Genomic DNA, 18,584 nt, shown 5'->3' with positions numbered 1-18,584 from the left:
ACCAATAAACAGTTATAAACCTGCACTTAAAAAGCAAAATTTGTACTCTTCTGTTGTTGTTGTTGTTGTTGTTGTTGTTGTTGTTTTTGCTGTTTAGAAAGCTGAAATGTTTTAAAAACAAAGTTACCAGCCTTACATTTTTAAACTTGAAGGAGACGAAAAGGAATTGTCAAAAATAATTACGAAGAATTGAGAGTCATAAGTAAACGATAAATTTTTAATAGAATTAGAGATGAGGAAAATATTTTTCAAGCAGAAGGGATCTGAGATGAATTCACTGATAAAGCAGCTTTTCAGTTGACCTTGAAGAAAGGCTGGGCTTTCAACTGAAAATACGGGGGTGGGGAGGTGAGCCAGATAAAGAAGGCAGCATAAGAACAATGGGAGGGAGGTGGGACTAGGAGGTGATGCATCAACAGGAGGTGACGCAATTACCCTAGTGTACAGCATGTGTCTACACCAACAGTAAGGGCAGAAATGGTCTGGATGTCTATGCTGGAGCCACACCCTCAGAGAGCTGAAAGATCAGCAAAAAAGGATGGACTTCGTTTGAAGGCCCGTGAGACCTCACTGACCAGCGAACCAGAGCTCTTACAGGAGGACATGGCTCAAACGGGAGGAAAGAAAAACAAATGCTTCTGCATAGTTTGTTTCTAGTGGGTTGCCCTTGTTCTCATTTTGTTTTTCCAGTAACCCCACTGTTAACACTGCTATTCTTAATTTTAGGCTTCTTCTTCAGGTTTAATGAAGCCAGACATCAGAATCCTTGGTTTGGGAATATGATAACAAAATTAAAATGTGAAGGTTCGTCATGAAAGAATTAGCAGGTTTCCCACTGCTATTACATCTACCATTTGACAATGAAGAAAGTGAGATAAACATGAAATATTGAAATAGGAAATGTTAGGCAGGAAGCTAGGCCTGAGCGACCTAAGGTGGATGGACCTTAGATGTCCCCAACCGAGGACTGCCCAGGGAACACCCCACTGCACCCATCTAGCAGTCCCTTTGCAGTTACAGCATCCCAGCAGAAGAGTTAAGTTCCTTGTGCTTGTTGCACTTGTGCAGAAAGCAGCCCCTGGTCCTTACTCGACCGACCGGGGTCTCTAGAATAGAAATAATGTTGCTGTTGCCTATCCTGTGCAGGCATTTTGAATACATCTTGCAAAAAAGACATGCTTAGTTGGCTAATTATATAATCCAGGCCTGTCACTCCAGTGTTATGACCCTAGGACCCACCCGAAAGAAAAAGTTAGTATAAGCTCATACCCCAGAGTTTCCAGGGTCTTTGTCTCTCTTGATTGGCCTTCTCCCTTAGAATATACTTTAATAAACCTTTGCTTTACTTTCGTTTCACTGTTCTGTAATTCTTTACCGTGGCAGCAAAAAGAACAGAGGCTTCTTTCCTTTTCCATCTCACTCTCAGTAACAAAACAAGTAGGAAACATACATTTTCATATGTATATGAAAATATGATAAAAATAAAGCTTGGAGAACACTGACTCAACTATCAGAACAAACTGCAGGGCGTGGAAGAGTCCAAAGGCAAAAGATGTCACGATAATAAAGAGCAAGGGAGGAAAGAGACCCAATAAGTGTGCCATGATCACAGAAATTACTAATGATTTTTTAAGGGAAAGATCTATAAATAATAAAGTACATGATTGTACACCAAAACACTTTCTTTTTTAAGAGAGAGAGAGAGAGTAGGGAAGAAGCAGAGAGAGAGAGAGACAGAGAGAGAGAGTATCCCAAGCAGGCTCTGTGCTGTCAGCACATAGCCCAATGCAGGGCTCGATCTCATGAACCCTGAGATCATGACCTGAGCTAAAATCAAGAGTCGGAATCTTGACTGTCTGAGCCACCCAGGCCACCCTCAAAAATGTTAGTTTTTCTTATGTAAATTTGAGATTACATAATTTATATTCTATATAAACGATGCTATATGAAACCTATATATGTAGAAAGACTAGATGGAGAAAATGAGGCAAAGATCAAAAAATTAAAAAAGAAATAGAAGACCTATAAAGGAAGAAATATGGTCAAAGTGGTTGTATCACACACAAAAATGTAGAAAACACATACTGGTTTGTATTACTTGCAATCTGGGAATTAAGAAGACAGGAAATTTAACTTTCTTAATTCCTAAAAGGAAATAAAATACTCAGATTAACCATAAATTACTGTATCTTTTTTTCGTCTTTTTTAATATTAAAAACTTTTCTCTGGAGCCCTGATTAATTATAAAATACCTTTCTTTTTCAATCAGTTTTATAAAATCTCCTCTGGTTTTTCCTTATGTGAATATATTAGAACATTTAATTATTTCCACGACTTTCTGGCTTTTTTATTATTCTCTTTATCATGTTTCTGAATAGTAAATTTCCTTTTGTCTTTGTATTATTTCTCTACGGGACAGAGAGTTGTAGGAAAAGGACAATAAAAATTGAAATCCACACCTTTATCTTATTTCACCTATTTTTTGAAACTAGACTATATGAAAATATGATAAAATAAATCTTTGAGAGCACGGACTCAACTATCGGAACAAACCGCAGGGCCTGGAAGAGTCTAAAGGCAAAAGGTAATCACAACAAAGAACAAAGAGCAACATTCAACACCAACAGCAATATGGAACAAAATAGTTTAGCAGTTAAACTGTGTATGAAAACAAATTTATTACTGCCTAAACCGTAGCATTTATCACCAGTTTTGTCAAAGGACACAACCTACACATAAAAGTTCTTTTATGCATGGTTTGCAATTGTTTATGGATCTACATTCTGGTTGCATGCTTGTAGTTCAGACAAATTTATCATCTTGGAATGTATTTTCCCACACAAGTTTTTGTGTTTTCCATTTGGTAGGTGCATCTAAGTTACTTTAAGAAATCAGAGTCTAAAACTTGAATATGGGGAAACGAGAGCTTCAAAATGAGTGTCTTCAAAACAGTCCTGCGTTGTCCATAAAGTGTAAGCTTTTCCCCTATCAGATATCAATAGAAATATAATTTTTTTTTTTTTAAATTTTTTTTTCAACGTTTATTTATTTTTGGGACAGAGAGAGACAGAGCATGAACAGGGGAGGGCCAGAGAGAGAGGGAGACACAGAATGGGAAACAGGCTCCAGGCTCTGAGCCATCAGCCCAGAGCCCGACGCGGGGCTCGAACTCACGGACTGCGAGATCGTGACCTGGCTGAAGTCGGACGCTTAACCGACTGCGCCACCCAGGCGCCCCTAGAAATATAATTTGAAGATAGAGCAGAACACCATTGACATAGCCACCCAAAGGTACTCACCATAAAATAAAATAAGTAAAACGGCAAAAAGATACTCTTCAATATTTTTACCTACCAGTAACATCGTAATTTAAGTGGTCAAAACAACCTGAGTTCTTCCAGGAAATGGAAACTATGGCTGTGCAGAACCACACAAAATTTTTGCCACCAATTTTTAGTGCTCCTCTGTCTCAGGGCATAAAATCACTTGCACTTTATGTGCATCGTTGTCATTGTTTCCATAATTTCCAACTGTAACATTTTCCCTTTACAACCAAAAAAAAAAAAAAAAACAAAAACAAAACCTACCACAATGTACCTGGGGAGTACTAAAAAAAGAAGAAAAAAAAAAACAGAGATCATAAGAGAGTTGAGGACTGCCAATTTGAAAATTGTCGTGCTGAGTCAACATTTCCCCCTTTTTAGTCCTGGAAATCATTCCAAAACATAGAGAATGAAAAACAATTACGCAAATACCCTATTTATTAAAAATGGGAAACAGTGAAATCCTAGACCTCCAGATTAATGGGATGGTTCCCAAATCAGTGGTGACTGAGCAAAAGGGTGTGCAGGAGGAAATAAGGAAAAGAAGCCTTGAAGAAATAATCCAGAAGCTGCAGGTTTCAAAAAGAGCTAACGAACACAACCTTCCTTAAGGCCACAGGAGCCATGCCTCTTTATATTGTAGACACCATGCAGCAGTTTCAGGTGGAAGCATCTGTGGAAGCAGTACAATGCCAAAAAAGCAGAGAAAGTGAGGCTAAATGAGGAATTGTACAGAAAAGACAGATTCATAAAAGCAGTCTGTGTCTGTGGAAACAGAGAAGTGAAGTCTTTCATCGTATGTGGGAGAAACAGAACAAAACAAACAACAAGACCACACTGCCTGTCTCCTTTGACTAGACCAAGTAAAACTCACTCAGTTCGGTGATGCAGAAGTGAAAGTGGACCCCACTGGATGTATGTAAAGATACCACAAGAACAAGAGAGAGGGGTGGGGAGTGGGGGAGTGCGGGTGGGTGGGGCAGAAAACCAGTGGCACACAGGGAAGCACACACTAAAAATATGTCACCATAAAAGAAGCTAAAAATTGTGGCCAAATACCTTGCCATGAATTTTTTTTTAATGCACAGCAATGCATAGTAATGCATAGCAAGCACCTTTTTCAAGCAATTATCTCAGGCAAAAATGCAAGGTGGCAAGGTGAGGTTAGCAGTACAAGAACAAGGGATGAATTATAAGCCTCCAGTCCTCAACCAAATGGCATAATGGAAACAAGTAAAAGCACCATAAAAATGAAGGAGAAATTGGAGGAATATAGGGGAAGAGAGAGTCCTGAAAGCATAAGAAGGTAGCAAAGACTGAAGTGGGAGACACAAACTAAGTAAATATATATTAATAATAAATGAAAAAGAATTAGAGAAAAATTGTAGAGTGCAACACAGATAACGTAAACCCAACATACATATAAAAGGAATCCCCCAAAAAGAAAATAATGATAAAATAGTGCAAATAATATAATAATAGTGCAAAGATTTAAAGATGTAAGTCAAGATGGGCGCCTGGATGGCTCAGTCGGTTGGGTGTCTGCCTTCGGCTCAGGTCATGACCTCATGGTTCCTGGATTTGAACCCTGCATCTGGCTCTGTGCTGACAGTTCATAGCCTGCAGCCTGCTTCAGATTCTGTCTCCAGCACTCTTCGCCCCTCTCCCGCTTGGGCTCTGTCTCTCTGTCTCTAAAATACATACTTTAAAAAAATTTTTTTAAAAAGGCATAAGTCAAGACCACTTGAATCTCCATCTTGGGTGAAAGACCAAAACAAAACAAAACAAAACAAAACAAAAACAAAAACAAAAATAACCATATCCCTGGGTAAAATAGTTCTGAACAGTCAGCACTAGGATAAAATTCTAGTGAAAATCTCTAGGCTTCAGATATAAATTAATAATTACTTATTCAGTCAGGTAAATAAGAATTCTCTAAACTCTGCAATGCTAAAAAAAAAAAAAAAAAAGATGAGCGACATGGTCCTCAGCCAAACAACACTCCAAGAAACAAACATGCAAGAATTCTGAACATGCAAGATTGCAGAAACGTTGCTCCAAGGGCCCTTCCTCAGGAATCTCTGAGCGGTGACTTTCGTACAACAAGATGATTTAAAAAATAATAACAAATGAGCCAGCAATGTAAGCTCCTGTTGAAAACAAATCTTCCCCCATGGACAGTGGAACCATCAGATGACTGTAGCTCCGGGTGGACTGCAACCTTACAGGATACCCCAATCCACAACCTCCCCACTAAGCAGCATCTAGATTCCTTAACTGTAGAAACTGTGACACAATCATCATTTGCTGTTTTAGGTTGCTGAATCTTAGGGTAATTTATCACGCAACAATAGCTAACTATAAAACAAGGCTTAGAAACTACTGATTTGAAGAGGATGGAATGTAAAAAATAGGAAGAGGATTTTTTTTTTCTTAAATTAATGTTTATTTTGAGGGAGAGAGAGAGAGAGACAGCACAAGCAGGGGAGGGGCAGAGAGAGCGGGAGAGGTAGAAAAGGCCAGCGAGGGGACATCAGTGATTTCATCAAAAGTGACAATGAGGGAGCCATAGATATCGACAGCAAGAAACCACAGCGGGCAGACCACCACAAGTAGGAGCTTGAAGAGAGGACACATTGGTCTCAGTAAGGAGCAGCAGGTGACACGTCCCAGTGAATGAGGGGAACTCCAAACAACCCGGAAATGTGCCCCAAGAAGAGGCAACACTTAATATTTGATATGATCAATAGAAAATAAGAACCCCACCTCTTCCCTGTGCAAGAGAGAACCAGTGCTACAACACTGGGGACAAAGGCGAAACACACCTTGAGAAAACCAGGAATGAAGTTGACCCAGCACCGCGTCCAGCTGTCACCCAGGCTGGGACAGAAGAGACAGGGGGGAGGGACAAACTTTAACATTAGACAGCTTCACAGTTTTGACTATTACATGGAATAGTAATTAATCATGTAATTAATGTAATTAATTAATGGAGGGGAACCTTGTGTTCTGCTTTTTAACATGTGGCTATGTGATGAAAACTAAATTTTTAATTTAAAACTAACAAAAGAAATAGTATTTCATACCATAGTAGTAGATATCATACAGTTATCAGCACAACAGGAGATCTGTAATTCTAAAGCAGACCTTCAAGGCCTGGACGGCTACTTACTGGTAACAGTACTAGGGTAGATATTAACTCAAGCCTCAGCAGTTAAATAAGAAACCAGCTTCTAGAACCAAACTGACATATAGCATAGCATACCATATTTATTCTACCAACTATGATCGCATACAGGCTACCCTAAGGAATATATTTATAAACCATTTTAGAACAACTGATAAGACTTGATTGGAATATAGCTAAAAAAAAAAAAAAAAAAAAAGGTGGGAAGAGACGCCTGGGTGGCTCAGTTGGTGAAGCGTCCGACTTCAGATCATCAGGTCATGATCTTCCAGTTCATGGGTTCGAGCCCCGCGTCAGGCTCGGTGCTGACAGCCCAGAGCCTGGAGCCTGCTTTGGATTCTGTGTCTCCCTCTCTCTCTCTGCCCTTCTCCGCTCACACTCTGTCTCTCTCTGTCTCTCAAAAAATAAAATGTGAAAAAAATATGGAATGCCGCTAAAAATTAAGAACCTTCATGCATTTGAGGAAAGTGTAACAGACATACAACATAAATAAAGTTAACGTTCATTTTTCTTTTTCTTTTGTATCCTAATATCGGATTTCCATTGGTTCAAAAAAAACCCTTTAAATTTCTTAATTATAAAAAAATATAAAGATTTGGCGACACTACCTCTGAATATGATACTCTCGATTACAGCGATGTAATCTTCGGGCTCCTGCTCGGTAGACATTTCCCATCTGCCTCTGACGATATTTAATAATTTGTAGAGCTGATCTGAACTCTTCACCCCACACAACAGAGTAACCACACTTTCTGGTGAATGAAGTATCTTTTCAAGAAACTGACATTTCTTTGGAGTTAGGTCTTTAAGGAGGCTATTTGATAAGATCAAAAGTTTACATTTGTAAGAGTTTAAACTCAGCAATTCCAAATCCCAAAAAGAGTAATTCTCCAAGCGATATAACAGGACCGCTTCCCTTTTCACAACATGCAAAAAAACTTCCCTCAAGTACAGAGCCCATTCCTCAGCATCTTCTCCATGTATCAGTAGGATGTCTTTTGTATTTTCTGGAAAAAGAGAAAATAATGTATTAATTTTCTTATGTTTGAAATGCTAACAGCAGATTATATTATTAACCTCAAATTTTTGTACGTGCTCTTTAGGGAACATATTACAGGACCAATAACATAATTCCTGTTATCCCCATCATAATCATACAGGATTAAATTAATCCTTTATGTAAACACAGTTCATGCTTTGTGCAAGTCTTCGCTGTACTCATTGTCCCAAAGTGAACCAGGATGCTCAACTGAAATAAAAGAGAAATCTCATGGAGGGATGAAAATAATGTTCTGTAGGATTACAGGGAGCTGGGCTACGAGACACGGCTCTGCCAGTAACCACAAAATTTACCTAGATCACAGTATTTAACTCCTTTGAACTACCGTTTCTTCGTCTCCTAAATGAAGGCAAAAAATAAATAAGCCCTGCCCAAGGAATTAGATTGTTCTGTGAAGATATGAGGGAATTTACACTCAATGTTTAAATTTTTTTTTCAGGCAGAGATGAGTGCATAAAGATAGGTGACAGAATTTCCATGCCCAGAATACCAACAAAATAAAAATTTTAAAAAAGAAATAAATTCAATAGCAGAAACCAAATAAGAGGGTACCGTATCGCATGTCATAAGTTAAATTTCATGCTGGTGAAATAATTAGAAGGTTCTGACGGGACAGCAGTAATCCTAAACCTCTCCCTGATCCTATAATCAATACTGATAAAGAAACTTGAGTCATCACCAAAACCAGCAGGGTGCTTATGAATCTCTTCCCCATCTGGAAACAATTCAAGAGAGTGTCTGCAGAGGTAGGAAAGGCCGCTCTACAAGGGCCCTCTACCCGTGGGTAGCAGGGCCCACGGGTGAGTCAGAAAAGCCAGTCAAATCCCACAAGAACCCAAGTGCATCCTTGGGCAGAAGAGACGGGCCTTGCAGACACCATTCAACAGGTCTCATTAGAGACTATAACCCAGAACCTCTAGTGAAGGACACTTTGCTTCTCCTCTGCTTTTCTTTCAGGCCATAAAATACTGGAATGTCAATTTTATCACCCCAACTGTAGCTTGGAAGGAAAAATAAAAGTAGCAAAAAAAAATAAGGAGGGGAATTTCAAGAACAATTTGCCCACACAATATTAAGCAAACAGTAAGCCTAAACAGAGCTAAGGGAAACATGAGCAAGACGAAAAGATGAGCAATACAAATTTTTAGTTATGGGAAGAGATTATGGCAAATAGTGTTAACAGTGAAAATATGATCATAAAAATAATAAAAGTAACACAGCCTGCAAAGACTAGCAGATATCATAAACGGGGGGGAAAAGGCTTCATAAAAGTTATCTATAGTATAAAAAGACCATAGATTAAATAAGACCATAGTTCAAAGACAAGTTGATTTAACTTCTTAAAAAAAAGTATCATTTAAAAGTGTGTAAGAGATAAACAGACAAGTTGAGAGCCAAAACAGTACTTCTATTCAGATAATATATAAATTAGAAAAAGCAATAACCATAGATAATATTTTAATTTCCAAACTAAAAGAAAAGCTTGATATGTTTGCAGTAAATGCAAAAAAGAGAACAAGGCTAAAACAGCTGGTGAAAATATGATATATCTGGGTAAGAGACAAAAAAGGAAAAGTTTCAATATCAATATAAAGACAATCTAAAAGCTAAAGTAAAAGAGAACAAAAGACACATTAAAATATGTTAAAACATAATTTAAAAAATCCCTAAAATATAAAGAAAAAGGAACCAGTTCCATGTATCAGCAGGGAATAATCATGTTCTAAGAAAAATTGTTAAGAAAAAAACCTATCTTGATTAAACTGCCCTTAGGTTTAATGATTATTATAAAATGTCTTCACGTATTCAGGAAGGAAGACCAAGTTACCCAGGAGGAGGAAAATATTAAAATGATCATAGATTTCATCAGAGCAATTTCAAGCCAAGAATCATAAGAAAATTCTTGCAAAAATAATTTTTTAGTAATTCATACTACAGAATATGATATTGTACAGTGATGAAAATGAACAATGCTACATGCAACATGGATGTATCCAAAGACTTAATATGGAGTGAGAGAAGAAAAAGAGTTTATACTATATGATTGCATTTATATGAAGTTCAAAGACAGAAAAACAAAAAGATCCATGATGATACAGATAGAATATCTGGACATAGGATAAACGAATGAAAACAGGCATGGGGGGGGGGCCTGCCAGGATTCTGAAAATGTTCTTGTCTTGGTCTGAATGGCTGTCACACAAAGTGTACATATATAAAAACTTATTCATCCATGTACCTTAGATTATGTATGTAAGTTATTCTGCCATAAAAAAAGGTCAAGTATCAAAAGAAGAAATTTCCATGATGACAGCTGTTCAAGAGGCCTACAGACCAGTTAGGACTTATCACAGGTGAATGGAGCATTTTGGGAGGGAGATCCAGAGGAAATAAAGCAACTGTAAGATTATCTCATATATTTGAAAATTTGAGGAGAAAATACTAAGAATAGGGGTTTGACAGTTCTTTTTTTTTTTTTTTTTTTTTCAACGTTTATTTATTTTTGGGACAGAGAGAGACAGAGCATGAACGGGGGAGGGGCAGAGAGAGAGGGAGACACAGAATCAGAAACAGGCTCCAGGCTCTGAGCCATCAGCCCAGAGCCCGACGCGGGGCTCGAACTCCCAGACCGCGAGATCGTGACCTGGCTGAAGTCGGACGCTTAACCGACTGCGCCACCCAGGCGCCCCTAGGGGTTTGACAGTTCTGATAGAACTTTTCGACAAACAATTCAGGATTGATATATTACAATCTTTTGCACGTAAAATACAAAATTAGGTAAAATTAGTTGCAGCAAAATGAAACAAACAAAATGCCTAAAAATTATAAAAGAAAGTAGAATCATTATACACTATTTGGATATAGTGTAAATGTGTATATAATCATTGTCATGGGCAAAGTATCTATGTCTTCCCCCAAATTCATATGTTGAAATCTTAACCCCCAATGTGGTGGTATTTGGAGGTGATGCCTTAGGGGGTGACTAGGTCATGAGGGTGGAGCCCTCATGAATGGGATTAGTGCCCCTGTAAAAGAGGCTCCAGAGATCCCTCACCCCTCCTGCTGCATGGGGACACAGAGAGAAGTCAGCAATCAGCAACCTGGAAGAGGGCTATCACCAGAATTCTATCTGCTGACACCCTGATCTCAGATTTGCAGCCTCCGGAACTGTGAGACATAACACGTTTGTTGCTTAGGCCACCCTGTCTATGGTATCCTACTAGAGCAGCCTAAATGGACTGACAATCATAATAATGTGAAAAATGACTGATGATTTAACTAGAAATTGAGATTTAAATATCAGATAGACTTAAGAGTAAAATCCTTGCGCTGCCTGGCTGGCTCAGTCAGTTAGGGGTCTGACTCTTGATCTTGGCTCAGGTCATGACCTCACAGTTCATGGGTTCAAGCCCCACATCAGGCTCTGCACTGACAGTACAGAGCCTGCTTGGGATTCTCTCTCTCTTCCTCTCTCTCTGCCCCTCCCCCGGTCGGGGATGGCTCTCTCTCTATCTCTCAAAAATAAAATAAACATTAAGGGGCGCCTGGGTGGCGCAGTCGGTTAAGCGGCCGACTTCAGCCAGGTCACGATCTCGCGGTCCGTGAGTTCGAGCCCCGCGTCAGGCTCTGGGCTGATGGCTCAGAGCCTGGAGCCTGTTTCTGATTCTGTGTCTCCCTCTCTCTCTGCCCCTCCCCCGTTCATGCTCTGTCTCTCTCTGTCCCCAAAATAAATAAAAACGTTGAAAAAAAAATTTTTTAAAAATAAAATAAACATTAAAAAAAAAAGATTAGGGGCACTTGGGTGACTTAGTTGGTTAAGCATCCGACTTCGGCTCAGGTCATGATCTCACGGTTCACGAATTCAAGCCCGGTGTTGGACTCTGTGCTGACAGCTCAGAGCCTGGAACCTGCTCAGATTCTGTGTCTCCCTCTCTCTGTCCCTCCCCCGCTCGTGCTCTGTCTCTCTCTCTCTCTCCCTCAAACATAAACTTCAAAAAACATAAAAAAAATTATTAAAAAATATTAAAATCCTTATCTAGCACACAACAGGAAACAGATACTAGTTAGAATTGGTAAATCAAGAAGTAGTATATAGATGTATCTTTTAGAAAGATAGACTGCAATAACAAAAAAGGAAGATGTGAAAGATCTGTGGTTCCTGAGGTTCTGTGGGGAATGGAATTTTGATTGGGGAGGGAGAGAGCAGCTGACCACGGTTTACATTACAAATGTTTTATCATCGTTCAATATGCAAGTGAAACCAAAATCAGAATTTAAATAACAGAAAAATCCAGGCAACAAACAGAAGAACCAAAGTGAACAAAATGGAAATGTAAAAGTTTAAAAAAAGAAGATACGGTAAGTTGAATACAAGTGCAGACAGAACAAAATCAAAATACCAAGGGGACTGTGACTGCACTACAAAATGCATGTGTTAAATATCTTGAAATAAAAGTTATCATGGAATGGGAAAGCTGAGCATTTGGGGAAAAGATAGTACAAAATATTAACTTCATCTTTCATAGTATTTAGTTATTTAATACCTCTTAAAATCAAAATATGAAGCTAAAAAATGATTCCATACACTATTTTTGTATCACCATTTTCCCTAAACAATAATGAATAATTTAGAGAGTATTCCAAGTAAAGATTTTTCTCTGAAAATTAATATGTCCTTCAATTTTACATTATTTTATTTAAAAATAGCATATAGAATATGATCTCATTTTTAAACAATGACACCCTGAGCATCTACTTAAAATAATTCTATAAATTGTTAGCAAGTTATTCATGGAAGATACTATCATGGGAGATATATTGCTTTCTTTTTTAAAATCTCTTCCATATTACTTATATTTTTGTAGTAAACTTGTATTATTTCATAAAACAAAATAATCATCCTTAAAAGCCAGTTGTAAGTCATTATCATCAATACAAAGAGTAAAACACCAAAACTCGTAATCCACAATTATCTTTTTTCCTCAGGATATAAAGGTTGTATTTTCTACAACACTCATGTGCTGATTAATACTACAACAATTTGAGAGCTACTGTATTTTTATTGAATTATCTATGACTTGTCTCATGATATAAATGTTCTCAAAGACAGATGCTTTCTCTTTCAACTCTTTGAATTCTAAACAATGCCTAGCACAATTTCTTGAATAGATAATCAATAGATTTTTAAATATATTCATGTATACAGAATGAAAAAAGACATCTGGTAGAAAACATATGGGAATCATACCCAAGTTGTATATGAGTCATCAGTATAGTTCGGTCATTTTCTGTATAGTGTCTCACCCCGCCTGGATGTTAAATACTTGCTGGACAAACACAAACATGGTGTCATAATTCAGTATTTTTATGTTTGAGGAACAGTAGAGAAAGAGTTTTCTATTATATATAGCCAGAGTAAGGTACTATATAGTCATAAAATAATGGGAGTAAAGATAAAACTAATGATATAAATTATCAAGTGCTTCAAATAAACTAGGGCTCTACATCTTTTACATATATCATTTTACTTTATTCTCAAAATTACCCTAGTGAGTAGGTACAAATACTATTCTCATTTTACAGATGAGAAAATTGAAATGGTACTGGGATTAGGATTCCAATGCAGGCAGTCTCACCCTACAGCCTATACTTTTAATTTCTAACATCTAAGGACACAATAACATTATTTAAAAATAGATTCCTTGTAGTGATATGAGTTAGGTTAGTCAATATTTAGCAGTGTGTGAGTTAATCTCAAGTATGTAAAGTGTGTGAAAGCTTACTAAGACTGGTTTCCTACCGAGGAAAAAGAGGAAATAGAACATGCAATGTACTCCAAGAATATGGTTATTTATGAAGAACTTACAGAACTTTCTTCTTGACTCTAAAACTTACATCAATACAATTACAGAACAAGTTATGAGGATATTTAAAGTACAGGATGAACATTCTCATGTTATGTGATTGGGTATCACACTATCATAAAAAAAAATCAATTCTAGAGACATTCATAACCTATCTTTCAAAACTTCCCAAGAAAAAATAGACAGGTAGTTTTTCTTAATACTCTGTGACCATTTTATTTTTAGGTTGAAATTGAGCCTTCCTTTTAAATTTATATTTGACTTACAGTTAGTCAATAACTTCTGTATGATAATTTTCAAGCTTGAATATTAGCATTAAATGCCATTCCTTTCCTTTCTATACATAAAATCATTTCTACCTTTTAATCTTTAATTTTCTCAATTATGATTTACTGAGAATTTCCAGGTACCAGGCATGTTGCTAAGCCTGCAACATGTATTGTTTCATTTAATATTAATAAAACTATATGGAGTTAGCCTGTTATTCTTATTTTATTGGTGATCACACCGAGTCTCAGAGAGGTTAAGTAACTTGTCAGGACCACAAAAACAGTAATTGGTCCTTGCGCTGCCTTCCAGTCTTTTTGTTTTGAAATGATGAGTCAAAGTGCAAAAGTTAATCAAAGGCCTTTTCATAGACACCGTTTTCTTTTTCCTTATCAAGATTGTCCTTGAGTAACATCTGGAGCAACAATAGTTCTCTGTTGATTCTCACGAGGAACCTACTGGCCTTTGTTTTACACACTTGAAATAATCAAACCTAAATCATTATTTGCCAACTTAAGGAGGGTTATTGTCATTAAGATTGGCCGACTTTTATAGGCTGTGAAATGAAACAATAAATGATGGATCCGAAATACAGAAACACAAAATTTTCTTTCCTGGAAAGCTTCATCAAAATAAAAGGAAATTGCTTTTGAAGATTCAATTAAGGTCTGTAAATAAATTATTTAAAATGTAAATCTCCAGTCTAGCAACATAAGGTAAATGACAGCATTATACAATGTAGGAATAGGGTAGAGTCATATTAATTTTTATAAATTTATTCTAAAGTGTTCTTTCAGATTCCATGACACTTTTTATTTATCCTACCTACAAAGTGCTATAACAATTTTTTTAACTTGAAGGAAATTTGTATCGATAACTGATATCAATACTTGCTTTTGCACTGAGAGCAGATTATTCTATGTCTTCCCAAAAGAATGAGACTGATTGATCATCAATCAAAGTCCTTCCTAGTACATCTGCATAATTTCAAATGGCAAGTTTTCTTCTTTTTGAGTAAGATCCCATCTCTTATCCATGTCTGTGCATAATGCAGAAAGATTTTCTACCTGGTGACCGAAGTGCAGGAAAAAAAGAGCAGAAAATTACAAAGAAATGACTTATAGTCACAATGGAATCATTGTGCTAACATGAACATTAATCTTGATATGATCACACACAAATATACTCAAAATTTATAGCAGTGTAACCTAATTTATCTTATGCTCTAACTTTGTATTCTAGTACAACTGGAAACAAAACTGGGGATGGGGATTTTTCAAAGGCATTACTGTAGTAAAATGCCCTCTAACTCATGTTTCTCCTCTAGGAAAGTTGGTTAATTTCACTTATTCATAGTGGCAAAAAATATCGGGTGTTTTCTGTATATATCTGTGTAGCAGATGCTGCTAATGTGCATCCCATATCTTCTTGGCCCAAAGGCTGCACTTTGAGGTCAGCTGTTAAGCACACTGACCATTTCCAGCCTGTTTTGCTGCCTGAGGACTTTCTCTGCTCAGAGGGAGCTTCTGCAGCCCATGTGTCTGGCTGGCAGCGCAGAGGTGCTGGGGATTTAGGGCAGGGAGGGCTGGGAGGCAACCCTCAGTCAGTGAGGGACAGAAACCAGTGTGTACATAACAGCTTTCCCACCCTTCAGTGGGACAATGCTGAGGCTTGTTCTACACAGTAGTTACAGGATCCCCAGTGATGCTGAACTGTAATTGTCTACTGTGTTATTCCGCTTATTAATAAGCACATTATTGGCTTTTCACACCTTGTCTCACATGCCCTATTTTCCCGCTAGTGCTTCCTGGGCTCATCCTCTAAATCAACTACTTCCATTCATGTCCATTTCTCAGAGTTTTCTTCAGGGGAAATTGCTCTTTCTCTCTCTCTCCCCATATATGTGTATTTATAGGTTTATGTATATAGTTTATAAACACATAAACATAGCTCTTCCTTTCAAATACAGGAAGCTACCAACACATCACTTTAAGATTATGCTTTTCAGCTATGATAAAGAACCATCAGGAAAAGTTATTTTTATACAAATGCAGAACCTTCCTCTTTCTTCTTCCTTTTAAGATGCAAACAAATGCTTTTGTGCTTCACAAAACAACCTTGTAAGAGAGGTTCTTTTCCTTTGTTGTAAAAAAATGCACGGTGTTAACTGTTACAGGATTATTTTGCAAAGACTTCCCACCCTTCATATATAAACTGCAAATGTTCAACTCCTCCACCTCTATCAATTTTAATCTCTGACACAAATTGTTAATAGTTTATTTTTAAAAATATAAACATAAAAGATTCTGCATCTGTGAGCAGATTTTAAAATATTTCTAACTTACTTCGTGCAAATTTGTGGAATTCTATTTCTGCAATGTCCGTGTCTTTTCCTTCCTTTTATTGCCATTACTCTATAGATGATTGAATCTAAGACAACATTGACCGTAAGACAAGCTATTATTTGATATTCCTCTGGGGAAAAAAAAAATACTGTGATCAAATGAACCATAATATACTATAAATTGTAAGATGAATTCTGATATCAGGGAATCTGACTAGCCCAGACAAACAAACAAACAAACAAAAAAAACATTGTCAGAATTAATTAAATATGGTAATAGTATCATCTTACACAGTCTCTTAAGTGCTTCTCATTTCTCCAATTCCCCCTCAAGAATAATCTCCTTAGGACCTGGATATTGTTTATGATCTGTACAGACTGATTCCTCCCCTATGTATTACATCACCCAGGCTCCCATGCCCACTCCAATGGAAAGCACCATCAGAACGTTAGAAGGTGAGAGAAAAGAATGGTACAGTTAAGAATTGGGGGGGGGGGCTCTCACTCACTTCCACATTCTAGCTTTGACAGGAGCTGCTTTCTTTGGTGTCCCTCATTTCTGTGGCTTTTCTTCCTTGGCTCCAGTTTTCACACACCTCTAGCAACCATCCTCCCTCCCGTTTCTCACAGCAGTGTTAAAGGATTCCTGCTGTTATTCTTCCCATACTCAACTATCCCTGCTTGGGTTCTTCAGTCCTGCACATGTTAATAAATAATCCCTCTATTAATTTTTTTCAGTTAAAATCTTTGATGGTGACATCTGTTTCCTGGTAGGATCCTAATAATTACAAGGAGTGGCCATAGGAAATAGATTCTATGAGATGGATTTCAGAACTGTGTTGCTCTCATATTGCAGAGAATACAAGCAACCCCTTGCCAAGGAAAAATAATAGATGGCAATTTATGGCAAGCAGAAGCAACATAATGACTCAATTTTTCACCAGGGATGATTTGGTATGGACTGTCAATGGAGGGAAAAGCTTTTGGAGATCAAGTGTCTCTGGAATTTAGTTAATATGGTGCCAACGGGAATTATGGAGATGGGAAGAGGGGCATATAATGGCTTTTTTGACTGTCCTGGACAGCATGCATATGCACAAAGACAGGGTTACAACTCCAATAGCAGGCACACCCCTACAAGATTCTGAAAGTAATCTGAGGACACTGTTTGAGAAAGTGTGGAATCATAAGACTCAAGAAAGACTGCAGACAGAGATGAAGCTGAGAACTTTAAATTCCCAAGTATGTTTGAATCATTAACTGAGGGAACCTGTGTTCCCTTGTAAAAACAAACAAAACTATAACAAAATCAAAAAGAAAAAGTTTAAGAACTTTACCTGAGGCAACTGCCTTACAAATGTCAACTTTTCTCAGCACTTATGCCAACACCCCTCATTGACTGCCCATAAGACCAATAACTAGAGTTAGATCCCATAAGTAAAAGGAATTCTAGAGAAACTATTTCACACACAAAGTCATTATAGAATCTTGCCAATATGTATCAACTTGGGTCCGGAAAGTACCTATGGAATGGATTTTAAGAGCTACTAGACCAAGAGCAACAAAAGAGAAGACTGAATCTGACTGAATTCATCAATATGGTTGTATTCATACAGGATTCAGAATTTAATGTGCTATTTTAAGTGCTTGGGGTGGCATTAAAAGCCTGTTAGAATAGATACTTAAAGCTTAGACTCCATGACTATGGAGTCAATGTGACTAGATTGTCAGAACTTGCCTTCTATGATGGAGAAAAGGAGTCAGGAGGCAGACCTTTTCTGTAAACAGCTAGATAATAAATACTTTAGGCTTTGAGGGCCACATAGGATATCTTTTTTTTCTTTCTCTCTACCCTCCTGCTCTACCTCCTTTTCTTTCTGTTTTTTTTTTATAACGCTTTAAGGTATAAAAACTAGGGGTGCCTGGGTGGTTCAGTCAGTTAAAGCATCCGACTCTTGGTTTCAGTTCAGATCTTGATCTCACAGTTCCTAAGATCAAGCCTCACATCAGGCTTTCTGCTGACAGCACAGAGCCTGCTTGGGGCTCTCTCTCTCTCCCTCTCTCTCTCTCTCTCTCCACTCCTCCCCTGCATGCTCTCTCTCTAAATAAATAAATAAACTTAAAAAAATAAGAGTATAAAAAGTATTCTCAGCTAACAACCTGTTCACAAATAGGCATTTTGCCTATTGGCTCTAGTTTGCTGACCACTGCTCTATTCTAATATTCTCCTCACTAAACATTAAGAAATTCAATCATGAAAAGCTCTGTGATATCTCTCCTGTATAGCCTGGAAATTATAACAATTGGACCTTTGAATTAAACTTTTTTATGTCAATGAAAAATAATGAAGTCCATATTGGTAGAGAATGGATGGCATCATTTAATCATTAGAGGCAATTTAATCAGCATATTTTTCATTGTAGGGATCTGTTGTGGTAACTAATTGATCCGAAGGTCCTTGTGAATGAAATATACGTATAGCCTATGGAGCTTTAATTTCACCTTTATAATCAAAACAACTCTAGATTTGGGTGCAGAA

At 37.4% G+C, this 18,584-nt stretch overlaps 1 protein-coding gene across 3 annotated transcripts in view; it reads right to left on the bottom strand.

Moving 5' to 3' along the window:
- Positions 1 to 18,584, bottom strand: part of BANK1 (B cell scaffold protein with ankyrin repeats 1) — a 318,965-nt gene that overhangs the window by 277,039 nt on the left and 23,342 nt on the right. For all 3 annotated transcript variants that reach the window (XM_047090764.1, XM_047090765.1, XM_047090766.1), the window contains exon 2: positions 7,119 to 7,517. In XM_047090764.1, coding sequence (XP_046946720.1) covers positions 7,119 to 7,517 — 399 coding nt within the window. The remainder of the gene's footprint in view (positions 1 to 7,118; positions 7,518 to 18,584) is intronic.

Source organism: Lynx rufus, unplaced genomic scaffold, assembly GCF_022079265.1.
Source record: "Lynx rufus isolate CCGP_SWC_20201006 ecotype Redwood Valley unplaced genomic scaffold, mLynRuf1.p SCAF_3, whole genome shotgun sequence".
Taxonomy (NCBI): domain Eukaryota; kingdom Metazoa; phylum Chordata; class Mammalia; order Carnivora; family Felidae; genus Lynx; species Lynx rufus.
Note: the sequence above shows the minus strand (reverse complement) of the source record. Positions and strands in the feature narration are given on the sequence as shown.